Source organism: Malurus melanocephalus, unplaced genomic scaffold (assembly GCF_030028575.1).
Source record: "Malurus melanocephalus ecotype Western Australia unplaced genomic scaffold, MMel_1.1 scaffold_2, whole genome shotgun sequence".
In the NCBI taxonomy this organism is placed as follows: domain Eukaryota; kingdom Metazoa; phylum Chordata; class Aves; order Passeriformes; family Maluridae; genus Malurus; species Malurus melanocephalus.
The window spans coordinates 8,461,966-8,481,238 of record NW_026623234.1 but is presented as its reverse complement, the minus strand read 5'-3'; the positions used below and the strand labels follow the sequence as shown (position 1 = coordinate 8,481,238).

The 19,273-nt window shown below is 45.6% G+C and overlaps 1 protein-coding gene across 1 annotated transcript in view; it reads left to right on the top strand.

Moving 5' to 3' along the window:
• Positions 1 to 7,332, top strand: part of RAD51B (RAD51 paralog B) — a 355,670-nt gene extending 348,338 nt beyond the window's left edge. The window contains exon 12 of the mRNA XM_057367333.1: positions 2,509 to 7,332. Within this exon, the coding sequence (XP_057223316.1) occupies positions 2,509 to 2,660 (152 nt within the window). The 3' untranslated portion in view covers positions 2,661 to 7,332. The remainder of the gene's footprint in view (positions 1 to 2,508) is intronic.
• The last annotated feature ends 11,941 nt before the right edge of the window (positions 7,333 to 19,273 follow it).

The following is a 19,273-nucleotide window of genomic DNA, read 5'->3' as shown; positions in this document are numbered from 1 at the left end:
AAATAACTGCAGTGGCTTCTAGCCCCATGAAAGGGTTACATGTCTTTGCTTATAATTGTGTAATCAGGCCAGTTCTCTGAGSTGAATCACTCCGAGAAGATGCAAAAGATCGAATCAGAGTCTGTGCAGAAATCTTAGCAGTTTTATGTAGCACATTGGCCTGCTCCACATGCAAATACAACTGGGTATTGCTAWTCCACGCAAAATCAATGGGATCTGTTCAATACCTATTAGTAACTAGCAGTTATTCTAGAAAAACAGTGTGGAAAAAAACTTGTGTTTTATAATTTGCGATTATGAATGGGTGATGTCATACATAGCTTCCTATACAAACCCTGTTTGGTAGAAAATGGACCTTACTGAAAATCAGAAAAAATCTATGGTATTCTCATAGTTAAAAACTATGGTCAGCCACTTTACAAAAACTGAGACTCATTTGGCCCGGAGCTCATGAGTGATGCTGTTCAAAAAGCAGAGGTGTTAAACAGACTTCCAAGATTCCTGTGATATGTTTTTAACATCATGGTTTAACAGAAACAAACTAGTGAGCAGAAGGAGACAGCATATTGAAAAAACACATTTACTGGGTTATCTCAGGCTCAGAAATGTAGTTGGCTAATACAACAATGCAAAAATATTTTTCATTATCTTTTATGGACTAAGAATAGCAATGTTCACAAGGCTGGTACATCATGACTACGGAATGCCTAGTTTCTTCTTGAACACAGGTGGTATTTTCTGTTCCCTTGCTTAGAAAGTTGGGCATGGGGATTTGTTTGTTTGAATAGGATAAGAATATAGACYTCTCAGAGGCTCACTGTAAGCTGTTTCTTTAGAAAGAATTTGCTCACTTACTCTTTTCTAGTTTTTTATTGAGATAAGTTCTCAGATACATTTCCTGTCAGCCCTTTCCCAGAGCTAGACAGAGTATGGACAACTTCACTTATTCTCTTCCAGTTAATTCACAGAAGGACTTTCTGTACATTTTTTTGGTTGTCAAGACAGTGCAATATTAACTTTAAGAACAGCTGGGTAGGAATATAACTTTAAACAATGCCGTAGATGTTTTGCAGTAAATACCATAGCTGTTTTAAACAGTCCTAGAGGTGCTTTTGTCAGTGTAGCATCTTTCTCTTGAGTAATACATGAAATTAGCATTATCATTATTGTCAGTGTAGTTATACCAGGACAGCTAAGCGATCAACTCCATTCTAGTGTAGTTGCTTTTCATATGCTAAACAAACAGGGCTAGAGAGGAAGAGGAAAGCTGAGGCACAGCTTACTTTGACAACCTGTGTAATAAGCCTTGTATTTCTTCTACAATATCACCACTGTTAATATTAATCATGACTGGTTACTGTGAAATACCCTGCCTTTCACTTTCCTCCTTTCTGCTTTATTGACTTTCTTCAAAGCTTTGGTGCAGCAGAGTAGAATCAGCCCAGGTATGAGCTGGGCTGTTTTGCAGAGTCCTTCAGGCACCTGAGGGGCTCTGTGCTRTGATGGAGCTTGTCTCGGTGGGTCAGCTGGAGAGACTGGAACAGAAATACATATTTAAATAGGCCTGGGATGCCTTGCAACACAGTTAATAGCAGCAAACCTGAGAACATGACATGATTTGACTCATGATTAGTACCCTTGATATTTTGGTTCTGGTAACTGTGTGTGTTTCTTCAGCTCRTGCTCATCAGCTTGCTGGTTGCTCAGGAAGGCTTTAATTTTGKTTTTAAATATTTCCTCTCACAAACAACAGTCTGTTTTCTACATAAAGTGTCTAATCACAGTCATTTAATATCCTTTATTTACACAGAGAGCTTCATCCCAAAGCACTTTACAGCCTGGTATTGATGTGGCACTCAGATTAGAAGAGGAGCATCTTATACTACTTGGGAGGCAGGCTTTGGTGTCAGCCTAGGCATTGATAAAGCATATAGAATGGAGCCATAATATTTTCACTGAATCCAAGGCAATTTGGTATTAGTTAGAAAATATATTGCTATAAGCTGTGTACCTTTTAACTCTAGAAAGGGTATTTGAACTATAGAACAGGAGCTGTAGTAGAGCTTGCACATCCCCTTCTCTGTTCATAGGTACTGGCTACCAAAAAGCAATTTTATTGGAAAATTAGGGTGGTGCAAAGTATCCTAGCAAGTATATTATCCTCAGCAAGTATATGCTGGCCTTTGGAGAGGTCTGTAAAGAATGGTAGAGGACTCTACATGGACTCTAAAGTTTGGCTCTGGAGTAMATCAGAAAATTTGCCAGCCAGAATGAGAAGGAGAGTCTGGACACTAGTTACTAGGACAACCAGACAAGCAGAAAAATGAGAATCGTTACATGTGCATCAATCCATTTTCAGCAAATGTGTGAAATTGTGAACTTATTACCTTGATTTGTTTTGTGTATTACATGGGTTTCCAAGTGGTTGTTTGCTGGAGGAGATGGCAACTTTGCAATCTTATTCAGAAATATTGGGATTGAGTTTTCTGTCTTTCTTGTGTGTTTCAGACCAAAAGGAYCAAACAAATTTAATTTGGGAAGGAACCAATCCTGCCCTGCAGCCCATACGAGTGAGGACCACTGCTTTGAAAGATACTTTACTTGATGCTGCTTTACCCAGCRCTGGTGGTGAGACTTCAAGCAATACATCAAATCTGTAGAAAGGACAAACAAAACCTCCCCAAAGACTTGAATGAATGACAACATCGCTTTTCAAAAATCTGGTGAAACAGAGAGTGAACATTCTTCTTCTTTTGTCTCTTCAAAGATTAACTTTAAAACCAAGTGCTGTTCTTTGTATATGTGGGGCCATACTTAACTCTGAACTTACGAAAAGTCTGTATTTTGTTTAGGCTAATTTAAGTTACTTAATAATAAAAGCCTATGAACAACATGCATGCTACTGAGGAAGAACAGGCCACATGTGCCTTCCTAATTCACCTCACCACCTCATYAATTTGGAGCAATCAACAGCCAAGCACAGGAGTGTCCACAGCCTATAACATAGTGAAACACTCACTTCTTTTTTATAAGAGAATGAACCTGCTTGTTGACTTGATTAAGAAGCAATAGTACAGCAAGCACTTATTCCTGTAACTCACTTGGAAATCATCAAAGATGACGTAAGAGTTGCAAATAGATGGGCTCTGAGTGTTCAGAATGTTAGGAGAACAGGTAGCAATCCAAACGGTGGGAAGATCRATGTGTGTTACAGCTGCCCAGCTTTCTCTGTCTTCAAAGCACTTTTGAAGTATTCACTACACAACTGCAAACCACATAACTATTTACTCACCTTCCAGACTTAGAGAACCTATGACTTGCTCAAGGCCGCTAAAAGCATCACTGTGCTGCAGTCAGGATCTGGTTGTTGCCAGCTCTCAAGCCTACAGGAAAGCCATGGGTTCAGTTAGTGCCAGCTGCCAATGCATGGTCACCATTGGCCTGAGAGGCTGGTTCTGTCCTTTGCCATCACAGGGAAAGCCTCCCTGAGCACCCTCGAGGGAAGCAGAATAACCTGTACAGAAATACGAGAGGTGTGGAGTACTGCTGAGGTGGCTGTGGGTAACCCAGCAGGGAATTCAGTCACCCTGAGGCCACCTGGGGCAGAGAGGTGGGCAGGTTGCCATCTGCTATTCGTGAGGCAGCCCRGGGTGATGAGAGATTTCCTGGGAGCACACAGCCCCTGTAAAAAAGTACTGCACACCCTTAACCATGGCAGTGCAAGAGACATGGAAGCTGGTGTCGCATCACTCGCAGCCACCAGACAGGGTGGCACGGAGAGGGCATTTCTGCAGCTATCTGCTTACACGCCTGCTCACACAGCTTTGGGCTCTCCTTTAACAAGGAAGTTTCCATCACAACAAGGAAGCTGCTGCATTTCAATAAGCTATTTCTAAAAGCTAATACATTTCACCCTGGGGAAGAGCAATTTTCCAGCTTCAGTGTTACCAGTTTTGTGCTTTGAAGAGACCTTTGTAACGTGTAATTTTAATTTTGTTTTAGCTAAGATTTAGATTTTCTTCTTGACAGTGCTGCACTACTGGCCACTCAAACCCTGCTGAACTTGCTTGTCGCCATTTTATCTTGATATCTTGTAAATATTTGGTAGAGCACTCAGACAGAGAAGTGTTTTTTGCTCTTACAGTCACATGCCTGCTTCCAGGACCTTTCAGAAGTACAAAAGACTGAAAGCAGGGAAAATTCCATTGAGATACATTCAAGTCTCCAGGGAGCAACTGCACTCTGTTTAGACTAAAAATTCTCATTGCTGCCTCTCCCTGTTTTAAAAAACATGGAAGGATAGAGAGGGGAAACTAGAGAGTTTCATTATTGTAAACATGCAAGCACTGTTTTCACTCATGAAATGCAAGCACAGTTTTCACTCATCTTTTTAATATTGCAGAACCATTTCCARTTGAAGAGGGAGATAAGCTTTTCAATTCTCTCTGCACTACCAGGGAAATTTCCATCCAGTTCTAAAATGTTTTACAACCTAGTGAATTAAAGCTTAATCCCCTTCTTCTCATCCCCATGAAGCAAGTACAGTTTAAAGACGGGGCTAATAAGACTAAAATAGTTGTGCTTTGCAGAAGTCACATGGGCAGCATGGTAAGAGGACTTTGGTCTTTGAGTCCCAGCATTCTGTCATATGGCACAGACAACACACATTCTCTCCCTTTCCAAGGGTTTCCTCTATTTCCCTTCCTAGGATATAGTGGAAACATGTTGGCATCATACCTTGAGATAACCTTGAGTTTTGCCCATTGCTCACAACTGCTGTCCCATGGAATTAAGATATTGAAAAGATCAAAGAGGAATGTGAAGTGGGGGAAAAAATTCAAGTCACTGCTTTGAGTATGTTCTGCCTCCACTGCTGCCAGTGGAGTTGGTGGTCTATTGGGAGCAACCTCAAACATTTTTACATGTACTTCCATATAATGTTCAGGCAGGACTGTAGTAGAAGTGCCATAATCAAAAAGAGAGCTTGGCTGACAGAAAATTGGACAGATGAGCCAATAAGACACTTCTGTATTGAATATATGTAATTTCATTATCCTTCTATTTGTGACCTGCGTTTCTTACTGCTTCTTATTACCAGAATCTTGTAATTATTGCTGCAGCCATCTCTTTCACCTCTTCAGAACAGAGGGGTAATCCATCAGCCAGTTCTTCTCCAGTGGTATGAGTGAGCTTTTTACCAGGGGAGTTGGCCTCAGTTGAAGAGGCCAACAGGGCCCAGCAGGCCAAGCAAAAAGCAATGTATACAAGTCATGGAGTGGAAGAGAATAAAACATTTACAGTTTTAAAATTATTTTTCCCTTAGCTTCCCTTGATCACTCTGATAGATAACAAGACGTGCAAAGCTGGATGTGTACTGACAGTGGCCAGTGTCAGCAGGAATGAGAGCTTCTCGCACTGTGCAGACAAACCTGAAATCAGTCAGCTCCCAAAACCAGATCAGTGTGCACCAGCTATTCCAGTCCCTGTAGCTGAGAGATACTGGGAGGAAAATCAGTTCTCCTGTCTGTCCTGTGACCTTACAGCATAGCCCAGCACTAGAACCTTTGGTCTCTTAAAGCTGTTACCTTCTGTGACAAGGCCCCAGCACTGTTCCTTGGGTAAGCTGCTCCTGTAGCACCCTTCCCCACAGAGGATCCCGACTCACTGCAAATGCTGTGCACAGTGCTCATTTCATTCCCTGCTGAAAGGCAGCCAGGCCTGAGGTGGAACATGGCAAGCGCCTCRCCGCACCTGGCAACTCCACACAGCTGCTGAAAGCGAGTGAGGAAAAAAGCAGTGTACAAATGCAGGGGAATTTTCACATAGGCAGGATGTAATTAGCAGAGCTGGAATCTGGCCAGAGCGTGGGGTTAAAACACTGGCTTGCAGGTAACACACTGGGATCTTTCATAATTCAAATGCTCAGGATCTCCCGTTTCCATTTTACCTGGAAGATGTCAGAGGACCGTTCCCTGTTTAATGGTCATGGGCAGCTCTCGAACATCTGACACAAAGGAAGAAGTGTCTGAATGGTGCTGCACCTGCAGAGYTTCTCTGCCAGCAATTGCCCACCATGAGCAGCAGCTGAAAGGATCACACGCTGGCACGGCTACGGCCGTGCTGCTGTAAAACACGGCTCCGTGCCTTGGGGTTCACTTCACCCCTGACCCTCAGTACTCACTTTTCAGGCCCCAAATTCCTTCCAAACAGAAAGAGAAGATGATACAATTAGGGCAACACCTCACACATAAAACACAAGAGAGAGAATATTACTGTTAAGTGCTGCTTTCCTATTCTCTGCTATTTGAAATAGTACCAGATAGCTATTGGAGAACAGAGAACAGCACTTCCCCCAGTGTAGATGAGTGAGCTTTTCCAACTGGCCTTGCTGGTAATACACAGACCGTGAAGAGCTTTTGCCGCCTCCTTCCTTCCAGCTGGGAAATCACGTTCAAAGCAGCAAAACTTCTTTTTCCACTTCATGATCTCATTTTCTGTATAAGCAATTTTTGTGTTTACTACAAGGATGTTGAATGTCCACAAAAGGTCAAGGAAGTCATTCACGAAACTCACGTGTGTAAAGCCTCCACAATGTTTCTACCATGATGTGGCCCACGGTCTGAAATATAAATAATTGCAAACCTCTAAGCCCTCGTCAGTCAGACCTGCAGACTTGTGCAGTTAAGGAGCTGACTTCCTCTGTGGTGCAGTGTGTGCAAGCAAAACAAGAAGTGTTCTTGCTATCTGAAAAAGCATAATCTCTGCGTCAGTAAGTCATAAAAAAGGGACCCCTCCTCTGCCTTTGAGKGCTTCCCATGCCAGCCTTTGATTTAGGGGAGGGGCTGGGAGGGGGAGCTTGTTTGCTTAGGCTGCCGTGTAAGCCCCCTCTTTGTCAAGTGTCGTTTAATACAACCACCAACCAAACATGACGAGAGCACCTCAGTCAGTGGGACAACAAACCTACACACAGCCTCCAGTGGCAAAGTGTGCTGGGGAGAGTAAAGAACGGGCAGCTGCAGGCAACAGGAAATCCAGCACTAATAAATAAAATGTCTTATAGCCAGAAAGAGGAAATAAACAGCAGCAGCACAGGCTGAGAGGACAGAAGAGAGGAACACAGCATAACTGTGGCATGGGAATCACTGAGTTACAGTGAGCTTATTTTTACAGAACGTTGTCCTGGTTTGTTATGTGTTCAGACTGCAAAAAAAAAAATGGGGGAGTGGGGGCACTGCTCAAAGAGAGGGGCTCTATCAGACGTTGTCAACAACCACTGTAATTAAGGAAGCAGCCAGAGCACACACAACCAGAGCTGCTGCCAAACTGAAATGAAAGCATTTTTTGTTTTCAGCCTTAGCCCCAAAGGATAATAAAAGATGGTTCTACCATGCCTAGTGAGGAGCTGCAGGGACACCATTTCTCAATGGCCCTACTCTCACCTTTCCAAAATTACACGCTGTGGGGAAGCAGCAAGTTACCCTTCCTAAGTGTGCTTTCAAATCCCATGCCCACACACCCCATCTGACTGCAGCCACCTGGGAAGGCCAGCCACAGGCCAGGTGGGCCCCTGATCACTGTGGTGACAATGGAGGTGGCACCAGCTGAGCTGTGCCCACTGCCTGGTTCAGATTGCCAGAGCAGTAACACTGAACTTTCCCCCGTTGCACTCAGCCGTGGGTTGCACCACAGCCCCATGGCATTGCCACCAGCAGTGGGAGCTGCCGCATTCACAAGAGCTGCTCCCCGCTTTCCTCCTGAGGGCAGCTGTGTTTGGGGGCTCGCTGGTGTCTTTGAAAGGACCTTGGTTCGTGGCACACCGACACGGTGCTCTTCTTGCTGTTGGCARCATAGGTGGCCAGCACCCAAGCAGCAGAAGGTGCTGGCAGATCTCAACCGTGGGACATGAGGCTTTCCCTGGTGGCTGTACAAACTGGTGTGCAGATTCAGCGAAGGGAAAGAAGTCATTCAGAAAGTGCATGCATATTTCTGAATTCATTCATTGAGTGGCGTTTGCCTTTCATCCTCCCCCCTGAGCTCAGTGTGCATTGCTGGCATTCTCTCCCAATCCTATATAAGAATTCCCGATCTCCACAATCCACCGCCTGCCAGTGGAGCCCACAGTCAGTGGACCGCCAGCCCGGTCACATGAAAAGTTACATGCAAAGGTTTAATGCTTTCTCCTGACCCCAGCCCCTGTTCCTGTGAATCCCCTGCAGTGTTTTCCTAATCAGGTGCCAGGGAAGCTTTGCACTGAGCAGGGCGCTAAGAAGTGGCTGTTTAGCAGCAGCATTTTCAGAGTCTTTGAGCTCTCTCCTGAGCTGTGAATACAAGCAGTGGAACCAGGTGAATGTCTGACAGGGTTGCCATTTAGACCTGAAGCTGCTTTCTGACCAAAGGCACATTGCAGTTGCCTCACTTGCCCTATCCCATCCGCCACAGTAATGGTTAATTGCTTCAGCTTGGTATGGAAATCACTTCTCAAAGCCTGTACACAAGGTACACAGCTATGGCCCAGTAGAATTTTAACCTTCGCTGGACATTGACAATATGTCTGTTACTAGGGGGTCAAGAAGAAAATACAGTCCTTTCCCTAAAACCTTCCATTACTGAATGCTAGATGATGCAGGTATTTAGTTTATCACACAAATTGTGAGGTAACATATTTACTTTCACATGACCCCTACTTACRGCACATCAGAGAAAACACATGCTTTTGGAGAATCTCAAATGGAAGTGATCTTTTATTAAATGCRGATGAAAAGCAGAAATATTCAAGGGCTATTTCTGATATATCAGCAGTTACAGTCATTTCCTGCTGTCACTATTATGTGAGGGAGGGCAGGTATCTCCTGCAGGAAGAGTTCCTTTTCTGCACCTGATGTTTTCATGGCAGATTTCACACATGGTGTATGATTCATCAACTGCAGCTCAGCCTTTGGAATCATAGGAGTTGAGTCTGGTGGTCAGGGCCCAATGTTCCTCTGGGTTTCATACAGACCACAGAAAGACAAGATAGTTGCACCTTTGAGCCAAACAGTTGGATAATTAAACTGAGCATTGATATCAGTTTTGGTTCTTTGTTTTCTGAAGGGGAAGGGTCCAGCATGTTATGAACTCCAGCCTATACTTACATTTTTGTGGGTTTAAGTGAAAAGACCAGGCAAAGTTTTAAGTTGCAGTCTGATTTTATATGGTTCTGATTTAAGCATTGCCAACGTTACTTTCAAAAACAAACAACAAAAAAAAGCCTCCAAATTGACAGTGTTTTTCAAATTCTCTGCTTTTCTCATGTATTCAAAAGTGTAAGCCTGTTCTGCTTGACTGACTGGCTGTTTGATTATTGCTTTACATTATATTACACTGTTTAATTCTTACCTGTAAGCCATCAAAATCTGAGTTCTAGTCTCAGCTATACTCAAACACAACTACTGAAAAGTGGTTTGTCTAACTAAGTATATATGGCCTTTTAAACTTTGCTTAAATTGTATATTCCCAACTCCATGCAAACAAGAGTTGAGAAATCATGCTTTTCCCAGATGAGAGCACATCTAAATAATACAGGAATTACTTTTCTCACTCAAAAGCATAAGCAAAATACATGCATAAATACTGGGGTTTAATCAGCCAGTGCTGTCTCTTTATTTAAAGTAAAAACTTAACCCTTCAGCAGAGATTCTGGTTAGCAGTGAGAAGGGAGACAGATCTAAGCACTCAAATGGTAACATGTATAGAAAAAAAGTGTAAATCAGAGATGCCTGTGCCTGTGATCATCTGGCACTGCCCACCCTGCCACATGACAGCCAGGAGATCCGCAAGGAGCAGTTTCCATTTCTGGGAAGTGCAGTGAAATGGGGAACACACCAATCTCCAAATTGTCTTTCCTTCTATGAAGTATTGTCTTCAATATATGGCTTGACATTCAGTCAGTCAAATATTTTGACAATTTGAACAAATAAGCAGGAAATGGTTTTAATTTTGAAGAAAGAATAAGTGAAGAAGAATAAATAGCGCAGCATGTGCCATGTCTCTTAAATACCCTTGTTTGCCAGAAACATAATGCAGCGTGTTTCCCAGGCTGCAGAGTGGTTATCCTTTGCAGGATCACCCTTCTGTCTCACACACCATCCCCAACCCTGCATCGGGCTGGGGTGAAAGGAAGCGTCACTCTGAATTACTCAGCTGTTACCTGTTCATGAAGAGAGGGCACATGTGCACGTAACACGTTATTCTGTGCACGTTTCTGAGAAGGGCTGTCTTTGCAGTCACCTCACAGCAGCACAGACGAGCAGTAGTGAGGCGAGGTGGTGCATGAATGGGCACCTGAGAGCCAAAGCTGCTCCTCTCCCCACCCTGCTGGGAGAGCCAGGCCCGTCTGTGCGAGCACACTGCCACAGCGTCCCTTCGCTGGAGCCCAGCGCGCTGCGCTTGGGGACATGCCAGAGGAGCTTTTGTCTGTGCTTTCACCGCGGGTTTAAGTAGTTCCATTAGCATTTGGGTCAGAGCACATGGAGCAGCCCCGGCTGGGGTGGGAGAAGTCACACTGTGAGGCCACACTTGAACGTGGCCACTTTAGTGCACCGCCCCGGCTACAAAGCCTRCTTGTGTGGGGCACGTCCCGCCGTGCGTCACGCTTTGGTTGTCAGTGGCAGTCATGGGTTGCTGGGGGGTGACACARTAACCTCTTTATGCTTAAAAGAATAGCGGGGGGCATTGCAGGAGACCATTGGAAACAGCAGCAAAGAAGTGGTTTGGCTTTTGTCTGTCCCCCAAGGTAAGGTGCCCAGGCTTGCTGAGCTGCCTCTGCTGTCTGAAGGAGTGCGAGTAAAGCAGCATCGAGGGTGAAAGTGGGACTTTGGGTATCTGGATGGGAGAGGAGTTAAAGAAACACCCAAAGAAGACTCCATGTTACCTCTGTGGTAAAAACATGATAAAACTGCTTGTTTAGGGTAGAATTTTACAGCAGCTCACTCTGAAGCCTGGGCTGCCAGAGCCTTGTCACCCCCAGTGCCTTCAATACAAGAGCAGCCACACGGGGAATCGGCTCAAAGAGATGATCTGTCTGGAAATTAAACTGTGTTTTTTTAATTACTAAAATACATTTGCTTTACTGGAATGTCTCAAAGTTTCATTCGAAGAGAACTGGAAAAATAAAAAGACTAGGAACAGAAAAGGCCAAAAAAACATAAATTTGAAAAAATACTGATACAGACTATAGAAGTTAGTTATATCTCTTACTRTATCTATCACTGTCTCTTTTGCCAGCCCCTCAGCCATACACTCCACAAAGCAGTAAGCTTAAATAATTCAGATATGCTAAGCAAAGCTATTCTGAATATGGCTTGTGGCCTAATAAGTCAGAGGCTTATCCAGTTCCCATGAAAAACATCAGGAAAATTTCCTTCAACACTAGTAGACATAAGATTGGATTGCAGAACAACCACATAACTTTTGACCAAAATGTGAAGTTTTTCTAAAGCATTGATAAAATKTTCATGCAGGAGAATGTGGAAACTCTGACTGGAGCAGTCACATTACTAAATACATTTCAAGCGAGCATAATAATTTTTGAAACGACACTCGTTCTCACTAGTGATGTGTGGTCTAAGGGGAAAATACAAAACAAACTTTTTTTTAAAGGAAAAAACCATTTATAATTTCTTTATTGTGGATGTGCAGAAAGACACCCCCTCTGCTGCTGGGAAAACGAGTTTCTGCTCAATAAGCAGTAAAGCATATCCTAATTTTTTAAAAGCATTTGTTAGGCAAAACAGGGCTTTTTTATGATGCTTTCTTTTTTTTGCAGTTGGAGCCTTTCTGTTGATGCCAGCTGCTTTAGTTGTAGGTATTTTCTGGGAGGTGGTGTCTGTCAGTCCCACGTGGGTGTCCCCTTGGCTATCTCTCATAGCAGCCCTTCTATAAATCACAGCATATTAAAAAAAGAGGGGATAACGCTGACATGTGAACTAATCCCCACATCAAAGAGAGCAACTCTCCCTCCTCCTAACACCCACCCCCCTCTTTTGCTGGGAAAAGTCTAACGCCTAGAAGGTGATTTACACAGAACTTCATCCCAGTYGTTAGGAAACTTGCAGTGCCGCTTACTTGCCAGCTGCAGAAAAAAMCTGGGAATCAGGGTAACCACAATAGCTAGCCTGCGGCTTCCAGCATTTGGCAATTTGGGAGAGAAAAAAAAAACCATTGGCTTGTTTCAACAAACTTGTGTATATGTTGATTGCATGGCAGAATAGGCATGTACATAGACAGATGCAAACGTGAGCAGTACTGTGGGTCTGTCTGGGCRCATCTGGGTGTGTGTGGGCACATCTACATCTGCGGGTGCTTACAAGTCCTTGCACAGGCACAGCAGTGCCTGGCCCAGCATGTGCAAGGCACACTGAAGCACACAGAAACTCCTTTCTCTCCCCCTGCTAGGAGCAAAGATGGACAACAGGAAATGTCCATTAAAAACATGAGCCCACACTGACATGCAGTGGTTCAGGTGCTGGCAATAGATCATGAGGGGAATGCTTTRTATGAGACAGGATTAAAACATGCACTCACTGCTGCCCTTGMCTTTGCAAATGCTGCCTGTGCACTGATTTAGAGCACAAGACACTTCCAAATAATTGTCTGTCTTTGGAATGCAGCTAAAAGGAGGAAAAATTGACTCTGTCTGGCTAGGTAGCTCTCTTTACCCAACGTAATACTAAGTCTGTGCCTGTGCTGGGCACAAGTCCTTCAAACATACMACAAAGCATATGTAACTTGGACAAAGACTGGTGGTTCTGGATTCATAATCAATAAGCAAAAATACCTGCCCCATGTGAAACTGGCTGTAGTAAAGTGCATTTCTGTGAYTCTATGTGTGCATGTAAACTAGATACTTCCACCACTATGGCAGCTTCTGGTTGGTTAGTTCAGCTTGCTTGCTGCTTTCTCATCCCATCACCCACACAAGGTGGGGCAAGCAGGGATGCCCTGGGGCCAGCAGAGCCCTCCCCATCCAGGTCATCCCTTGCCCCAGGCCAGAGGGCCATGAACCTCTGATGCAGTGAGTYAGTGTCACTGCCAAAAGAGACACACGAGGTTGATGTTTGCTCCCAGTGCAAGAGAGTGAACTGGAGGGGGGAACAGCTGGATTTTAAAAAACGGCRTCATTTTTGTAATCCTTTGTTGGTTGTGGTCCAGCTGCACTCGCGGATGCTCTTCAGTGTGGTTGCACAAGAGCTGAGGGAAGRAAGAAAGTAGCCAGGGGCAGTGAGACACCCAGGCAGCTCCCGTGTCAGTGGCAAGTGCTGGCTTAAAACGTTCATGWAAGTACAGCCTGAGGGGGAGCATCAGGCATGCCAAGAGCCCCACATCTCCCACTCCCCTGACAGGAAGGGCAGGGCACATGTGTGGGGGGAAGGCAGAGACCAAGGCTTTTGTTCCCGTGCTCCCTCCACGTAGATGCGCAGCTCTGCATGTGTCTGTGCCTGTCCCCTGCCCTGTGTCAAGTGAAGAGGATGTGAAAGAAACCCCAGCGTGGTTGAGCCTTCACCTCCAGTACATGGAAAAACAAACACAGCCATTCTCTTGTTTGTTGATTTAGTTTAGAGAGCTCCTTCCATTACAAAACCATTTCCCTGCAGGCAATAGGCTAAAACCTATCTGCTTATTACTCTGCAAAAGATGATGGGTGCAATTTTCAAGCACCTCTTCTGTTGATAGATGCAGAGATTGAAAGGACAGAGCCCTCCCAACTATCTCTCCGCTGTGTTTCCTTGTTGGGCATAACTTTTCATCTTTTCTAACTCAGAAACACATGCCACATGGATTTTTTTCTCCTCTTCTTGAAATGCATGTCCCTCCATGGGAGAGCTTTGTGCTTAGAGAGTGAGCTATGTGCTTCATCACAGGTATTTACATAGAGATGGCTGTGACCCCTAAAGCTGCATCCAGACACCACACACCCCACACACCCCACACATCTCACTGCACCATCTACAGTCAAAACCCCAGACACGAACATTTGGGATTAATGGAGAGGATTCCTCCTGCAGCTCAGGCTGATGGCTGCCACAGCTCCCTTTTAGGATGGTGTAAATACCAAACCTGTTCTTGGAACTGGCACAGCTAAATGGGGCTCTGGCTGTGAGATACATCCTTGTTCAAGGCAAACACACAGGAAACATATCACAAGTCTCTTCTAGCCTGTTTGTATTGATGAGATGCACCCGTCGGCAGTTCCTGGTGCCGACTGGGACAAGTCTGGATAAAAACTGTAATAGGAGCACAAAGTTTATCTAGAGCTGGCACCAGTTTTGGTACTTGGACGCATTAGCTGTTTCTACTGAGTCCAGAGTTCTTTGTGCCAATACTACCACCTCCCCTCAGCCCCCACCCTCAAAATAATCAAACTAATCAACCTCAGAACCTTTTCTTGTCAGGTTAAGTCACTTCTCTGCCAGCTGGTCTTTTAGATGGCAACTCTTCTGACTGGCCTTTAAGGTGGCTGGCACTTTACGCTCCTCACAAATCCAAGCCAACTGCATTAAAAAGTGAATTTACATTGCAGGGCTGTGGGGGGAGGGCACCCCAGGCAATGTCAAAGAAAAGGCAGATCAAAAAGAGCTGCTAGCTTTGGATATGTGGGCTGTCTTTTCAGCTGCTTTGGGCAATGTCCTTTCAGCACAAGAAAAGCTCAAAAGARTTCGGTTAATCTGTTGTTAAACAGAGAGTCTGTGATGGGAGACAGGTCTGTCATGGTCCAGGCAGGGAACTGAGCCTGTCTGTAATGGCTGGGAGCTCCTTTGCCCTTTCCCAGCATTCCATATCCATAGTGGCAGTGAGTTCGAGGACTGGCACATTGCTGGCCTGGCAGGGACTGTCTCTCAGCCTTGTGATGCCAGGATCCCTTCCTTGTGGCTGCTCTCAGGAGAAGCAGCAGCTCACAGCATGTGCTCTACGTAGCACAGCACACCCAAAGGCTCCAAAAATTCCTCTTCATAACTCTCCTGCTTCAGACAAGCATGGAAGTGCCTTGCAGGGCACTGGTGGTGGCTAACCTGCTGCTGGTGGGCATTTCTGGAGCTAGGGGGTCAACTTCAGTCCTGAGGCAAGAGCTTTGGCATGACTTTAGTTGTAACTCTGAATAGAGAGATGTGAGAGTAGCCTGACCCACAGTGAGGTGTGGCCCCATGGTGTCCCACAGCCTCAGTGGTCAGCSCCACAGCACAGCTCTGAATGGTGAATAGAGATGGTGAGCAGCCCACAGGTTTGCCAACCAACACTTAATTTACCACACGAGGAATATCACACACATACTGCTTCCCCCTGAAATGAATCCCTCTTTCCTGTTGGGAAAAAGGAGGGCTTTTGTCTTCTTCAGAGTGGAGGATCCCACAGATCCCTACAGAGTAAAACAGCTATTCTTTTTAAGATTTAAAGACATCACTTCTTTTTTTGTTCATGTATYWYRTTTCAATGTCTTCTAAATAGGAGGGAGCTTAATGTTTTTGTGTAACCTTGAACTGGCTAGTACACAACTKTTATTGCTTCATCCTTGATCTTCCATGAGCTACATTATGTTCTGCTACGAACAGAACGTCCTACTTAGGATCRTGTGGCACTTGCTTTGGTTGCAACAGCTTCCCATTGCTTTCTCTGGCCTGCATGTATGTATAGCTGTATGTGTACATATGTGTGTATATGTATGTGTTAATTTCTAATTACGAAATGACACATTGAAAATTGCCAATTCTGAAACTTTTTATTTCATMTCCTTCCGTCTCCACTGCTTTTCAGCTAAGCACGCTGGCAGTGTGCCCTGAGGAACAGGATAATTCCCCTCTGTGACTCAGTTCTAAGGTCTCCCAGGCAGGATTGAGGATGATGGTGTCAGTGAGAGCTGTTTAAATGTCTCTGYACGTCGTGGGCAGTGAAGCGCTGATCTCAGGCAGTGGTGCTAGGAACGTCAGGGTTTGTTTTATATTCACTGTGGGTCTTCCTAAAAAGTCAATGTACCTCCCTATGGTTTTGTGGACTGGCTGAGCATTACAGTGCAGTTGTTTCAGCTTTTATTTTAGTGCACGAGGAGCATTGTCCTGTGAAATGGAACTTTCTGGGTTTGTTTTAATGGCAGACTGTAATTTGATTTTAAATTATCTACTGTCAAGCCTTTCACAAGTGAATCAAATACACATACATTTTCTCCGTAACAAATTTGACTGTCTGGAGAAACAAAGGGTGGTAATTAAGTTCACAGCAGTTGATAARGACGGAGCCTAGGCAAGGCTTAAAACTTCAACATGTTAGAGCTTTAATTTTTGGTTACTTACCAAAACCAAATCCCTGACTTGGTGCAGCTTGCCCATTCTGGATAATCTGGCTCTTTGATTTCCTGGGGAGGCTGCTGGGCTGTCCTGTGGGAAGTCAGCACCTTGGGACGACAGGGAGGGATGCCAAATGAGCAGACACCACTCCAGGGTAACCAGCTATGCCAAGGCAAATGCATAATTCAGCAAGAATATGGTTAAATATGGGAGATCTATTTCTCTCCAGCCAATCCATAAGCACCTTTTGTGCTTTGAAAAACCATTAATTAATATTCATCAGATGTAAAATGTGACACTAGCTACTCGGTACAAYATGCCTTTAAGCATCACATTACTCTTCTTTTTAAGCACCACTGCAGACAGTCAGACTGAGGCAGGTGATCAAAGTGTCACCAACAGCAAACACCCCTCAGCTGGAGGCAGCTTTAAAAACTCATCCAGGCCTTAAACTGGACTGTCCTCAGTGCTGGACAAAGCCCATTATCAGGAGGCCGGGACCTTGCACTTCACCCATGGCTGCTTACATGGCCACATGGTTTAAGACATGCAACTCATCACGTGATTTTTGTAATGGCACCATTGCTCTGAACTCACAGGGATGTTTGAAAAGCGCTCTGCTCATCTCTCTCTGYCACGACCTTCTTTCATACCAGTGCTCGGCTGCCCCTGAGGAGGTGTGCCAGGGCAGACAGGCCAAGCTGTGCCTTACTGTGCTGTGCCAGGGCAGCGTGGGCACTCTCCCTCCTCACTGCTGGCTGAGTGTGGGGCACCCTCACTCCTCACTGAGCCCCRACTGCACTTGCTGTGCCACTGGGAAGCAGATCTGTTTGTCCCCTCGCCAGCACCGTCCTCGTGTTGTGTGTGCTCCACAGCCCCGGTACCTTGAGAGCTCTGTGGCAGGGGCTTCCCAGCAGTTCAGCTCCCGAGGCCACAGCCTCTGGATAACTTCCACCCAAATGTATGTCACATTTCCTTCCAGTGAAAGCAAAATATTTACACTAAGCCAGGGTCACCCGGCGGCCACTGCGCTATCGCAAGCTGGAAGCGGCTGTGATACTGTAAACGCAGGGCAGGAGGGCGGAGGGAATTGGGGTGGGCCCCAAAATAAACGCTGCAGCTGGGAGCGGGCACTGCTGGGAGCAGTGGGCACAGGGAGGGGGCTGCCAGGGCGGGATGGGGGTGGGCTGGCAGCAGGACTTGCGGTTCAGGGACAGCAGGAYGGGGTGGTGATGGCAGAACAGAGCCGGTGTCAGGGACAAGGGAAAGAAAATTCACAGAGTGCACAGAGATGTCCAACATACTCACCAGCCAACCTTCCCCCAGCCCCAGGTAGCCCCAGCAGGTTCAGTACCTGAGGCTATGGCCACACCAACCTCACTGCTTTAGCTGCGTTCGAGGAGCTGTTGGAAATACTCCTCCTGTCCTTCATGAGTGCTTTGGGTCCAGGTAAACTATTCTGGAAGCAGCTGGGCTAGACTTGCCCTATGAAAATTCATTGAATTCAGTGTTTTAGACTTGTAAACTTGAACTACAGGACTCACAGCCCCTGTATTCCCAGGCAYACAAGAGAAAGGGTGGCAGTTTCCCACTGCCAGCCTACAAGAAATCTTCCGGAGACAGGTCTTCCCACCTCCTCACAGCCTGAACCTCTCCCATATGCTGCCAAAATTCTTTCCTTTATCCCATATTGCACAGCTGATCAGCACCTGAAACTTCTGCTGCATACAGTGACACATGAAATGAGTCATGGATAAAGTGTCTGGCAGCTCCTGGCTGCCCATCCATCAGATGCCGCTGACGTCTCAGTTCCCACCGTCCTGGTCCCTGCCAGGCATTTGCCCAAAGTGATGACCCATGCCAGGGCTTCACATGTGACCAATGGCACGGGGACCCTGGAAAGTCTCCACTGGGCAATAAACAAAATGGGGCTTGTTTTGCGGGCCTTGAACGCACTCTGGGGACATGAGAACTCTGAGCCTCCCAGCGCCTGGGCTGCTCTAGAAATCCTTCACTCACTGGCAAAGATAGGTGTAAATGTCAGGCATGAGCTGCAGTGRAGCTGTGCTGAGCCCTTCTGATCAAACAAGCCCATCAGAGCAGCAGGGGAGTTTGAATAACCCCACAAGCTCTCCTGCTTTGGTTACACTGCTGCCACTCTCCAGCAAGGTTCACGTGTAAGCATGTGGAGTAATCAAAATATTAAAGGACATTCCAGTTACTCTTGGCTGTCTAAGGGACAGATAGCAGCACTTCTGGCATCCAATCAYTTTCCACTGGCACTTCTCACAGTGATTATCACAATGTCAGTATCTGAGATGTCAGTATTAGACCAAAGCTGAGGAGTGTGGTATTTGGCCATTTGAGAAATATGGCTTTCCCCAGCTTTGCAGAGAGGTGTCTTTATGCCAATTACTAAGCTATTAGGTATGCAAGGCACAACTATAGCAGAAGGGGATTTCTGTGTGGGAGGAATTGTATGATTCATATTGTGTCACCAGCCTTGCAAAACAAAATGTCCAGTCATACGCTTGTGTGATGCAGCCACTCATTTCTCCGCCTTTATTTTGTACCCTAAGCCGTAACCTCAGTGCACCGGGACCTGGGAATCAGCAGGGCAAGGCTACAGGAGAATCCGTCAAGAAAACAGGAAGCACTGAAATGACCAAACSCTCTAACAGCATTTTCCTCATTGGGGGCAATGTCCAGAGTGTGACAATGGGAAGGAGAGGCTGCATGCTGCTCCTGAGCACCTGATTAGCACCTCTTGTAACAGCTCCTTGAGACAGCTGGCATGAACATGGCAACAGGAATGCGATCCCAGCTCTGGAAACTTGCCTGCTTCACAAATAACCCAGTGTCTGGAGCACCAACCATGGTTGTAAGCACCTACTGCACTGCCCTGCTGCTTCAAAGGGGTTCATTAATGCAGCTGAGGCAGAAGTTGGCCATTGCTGGAT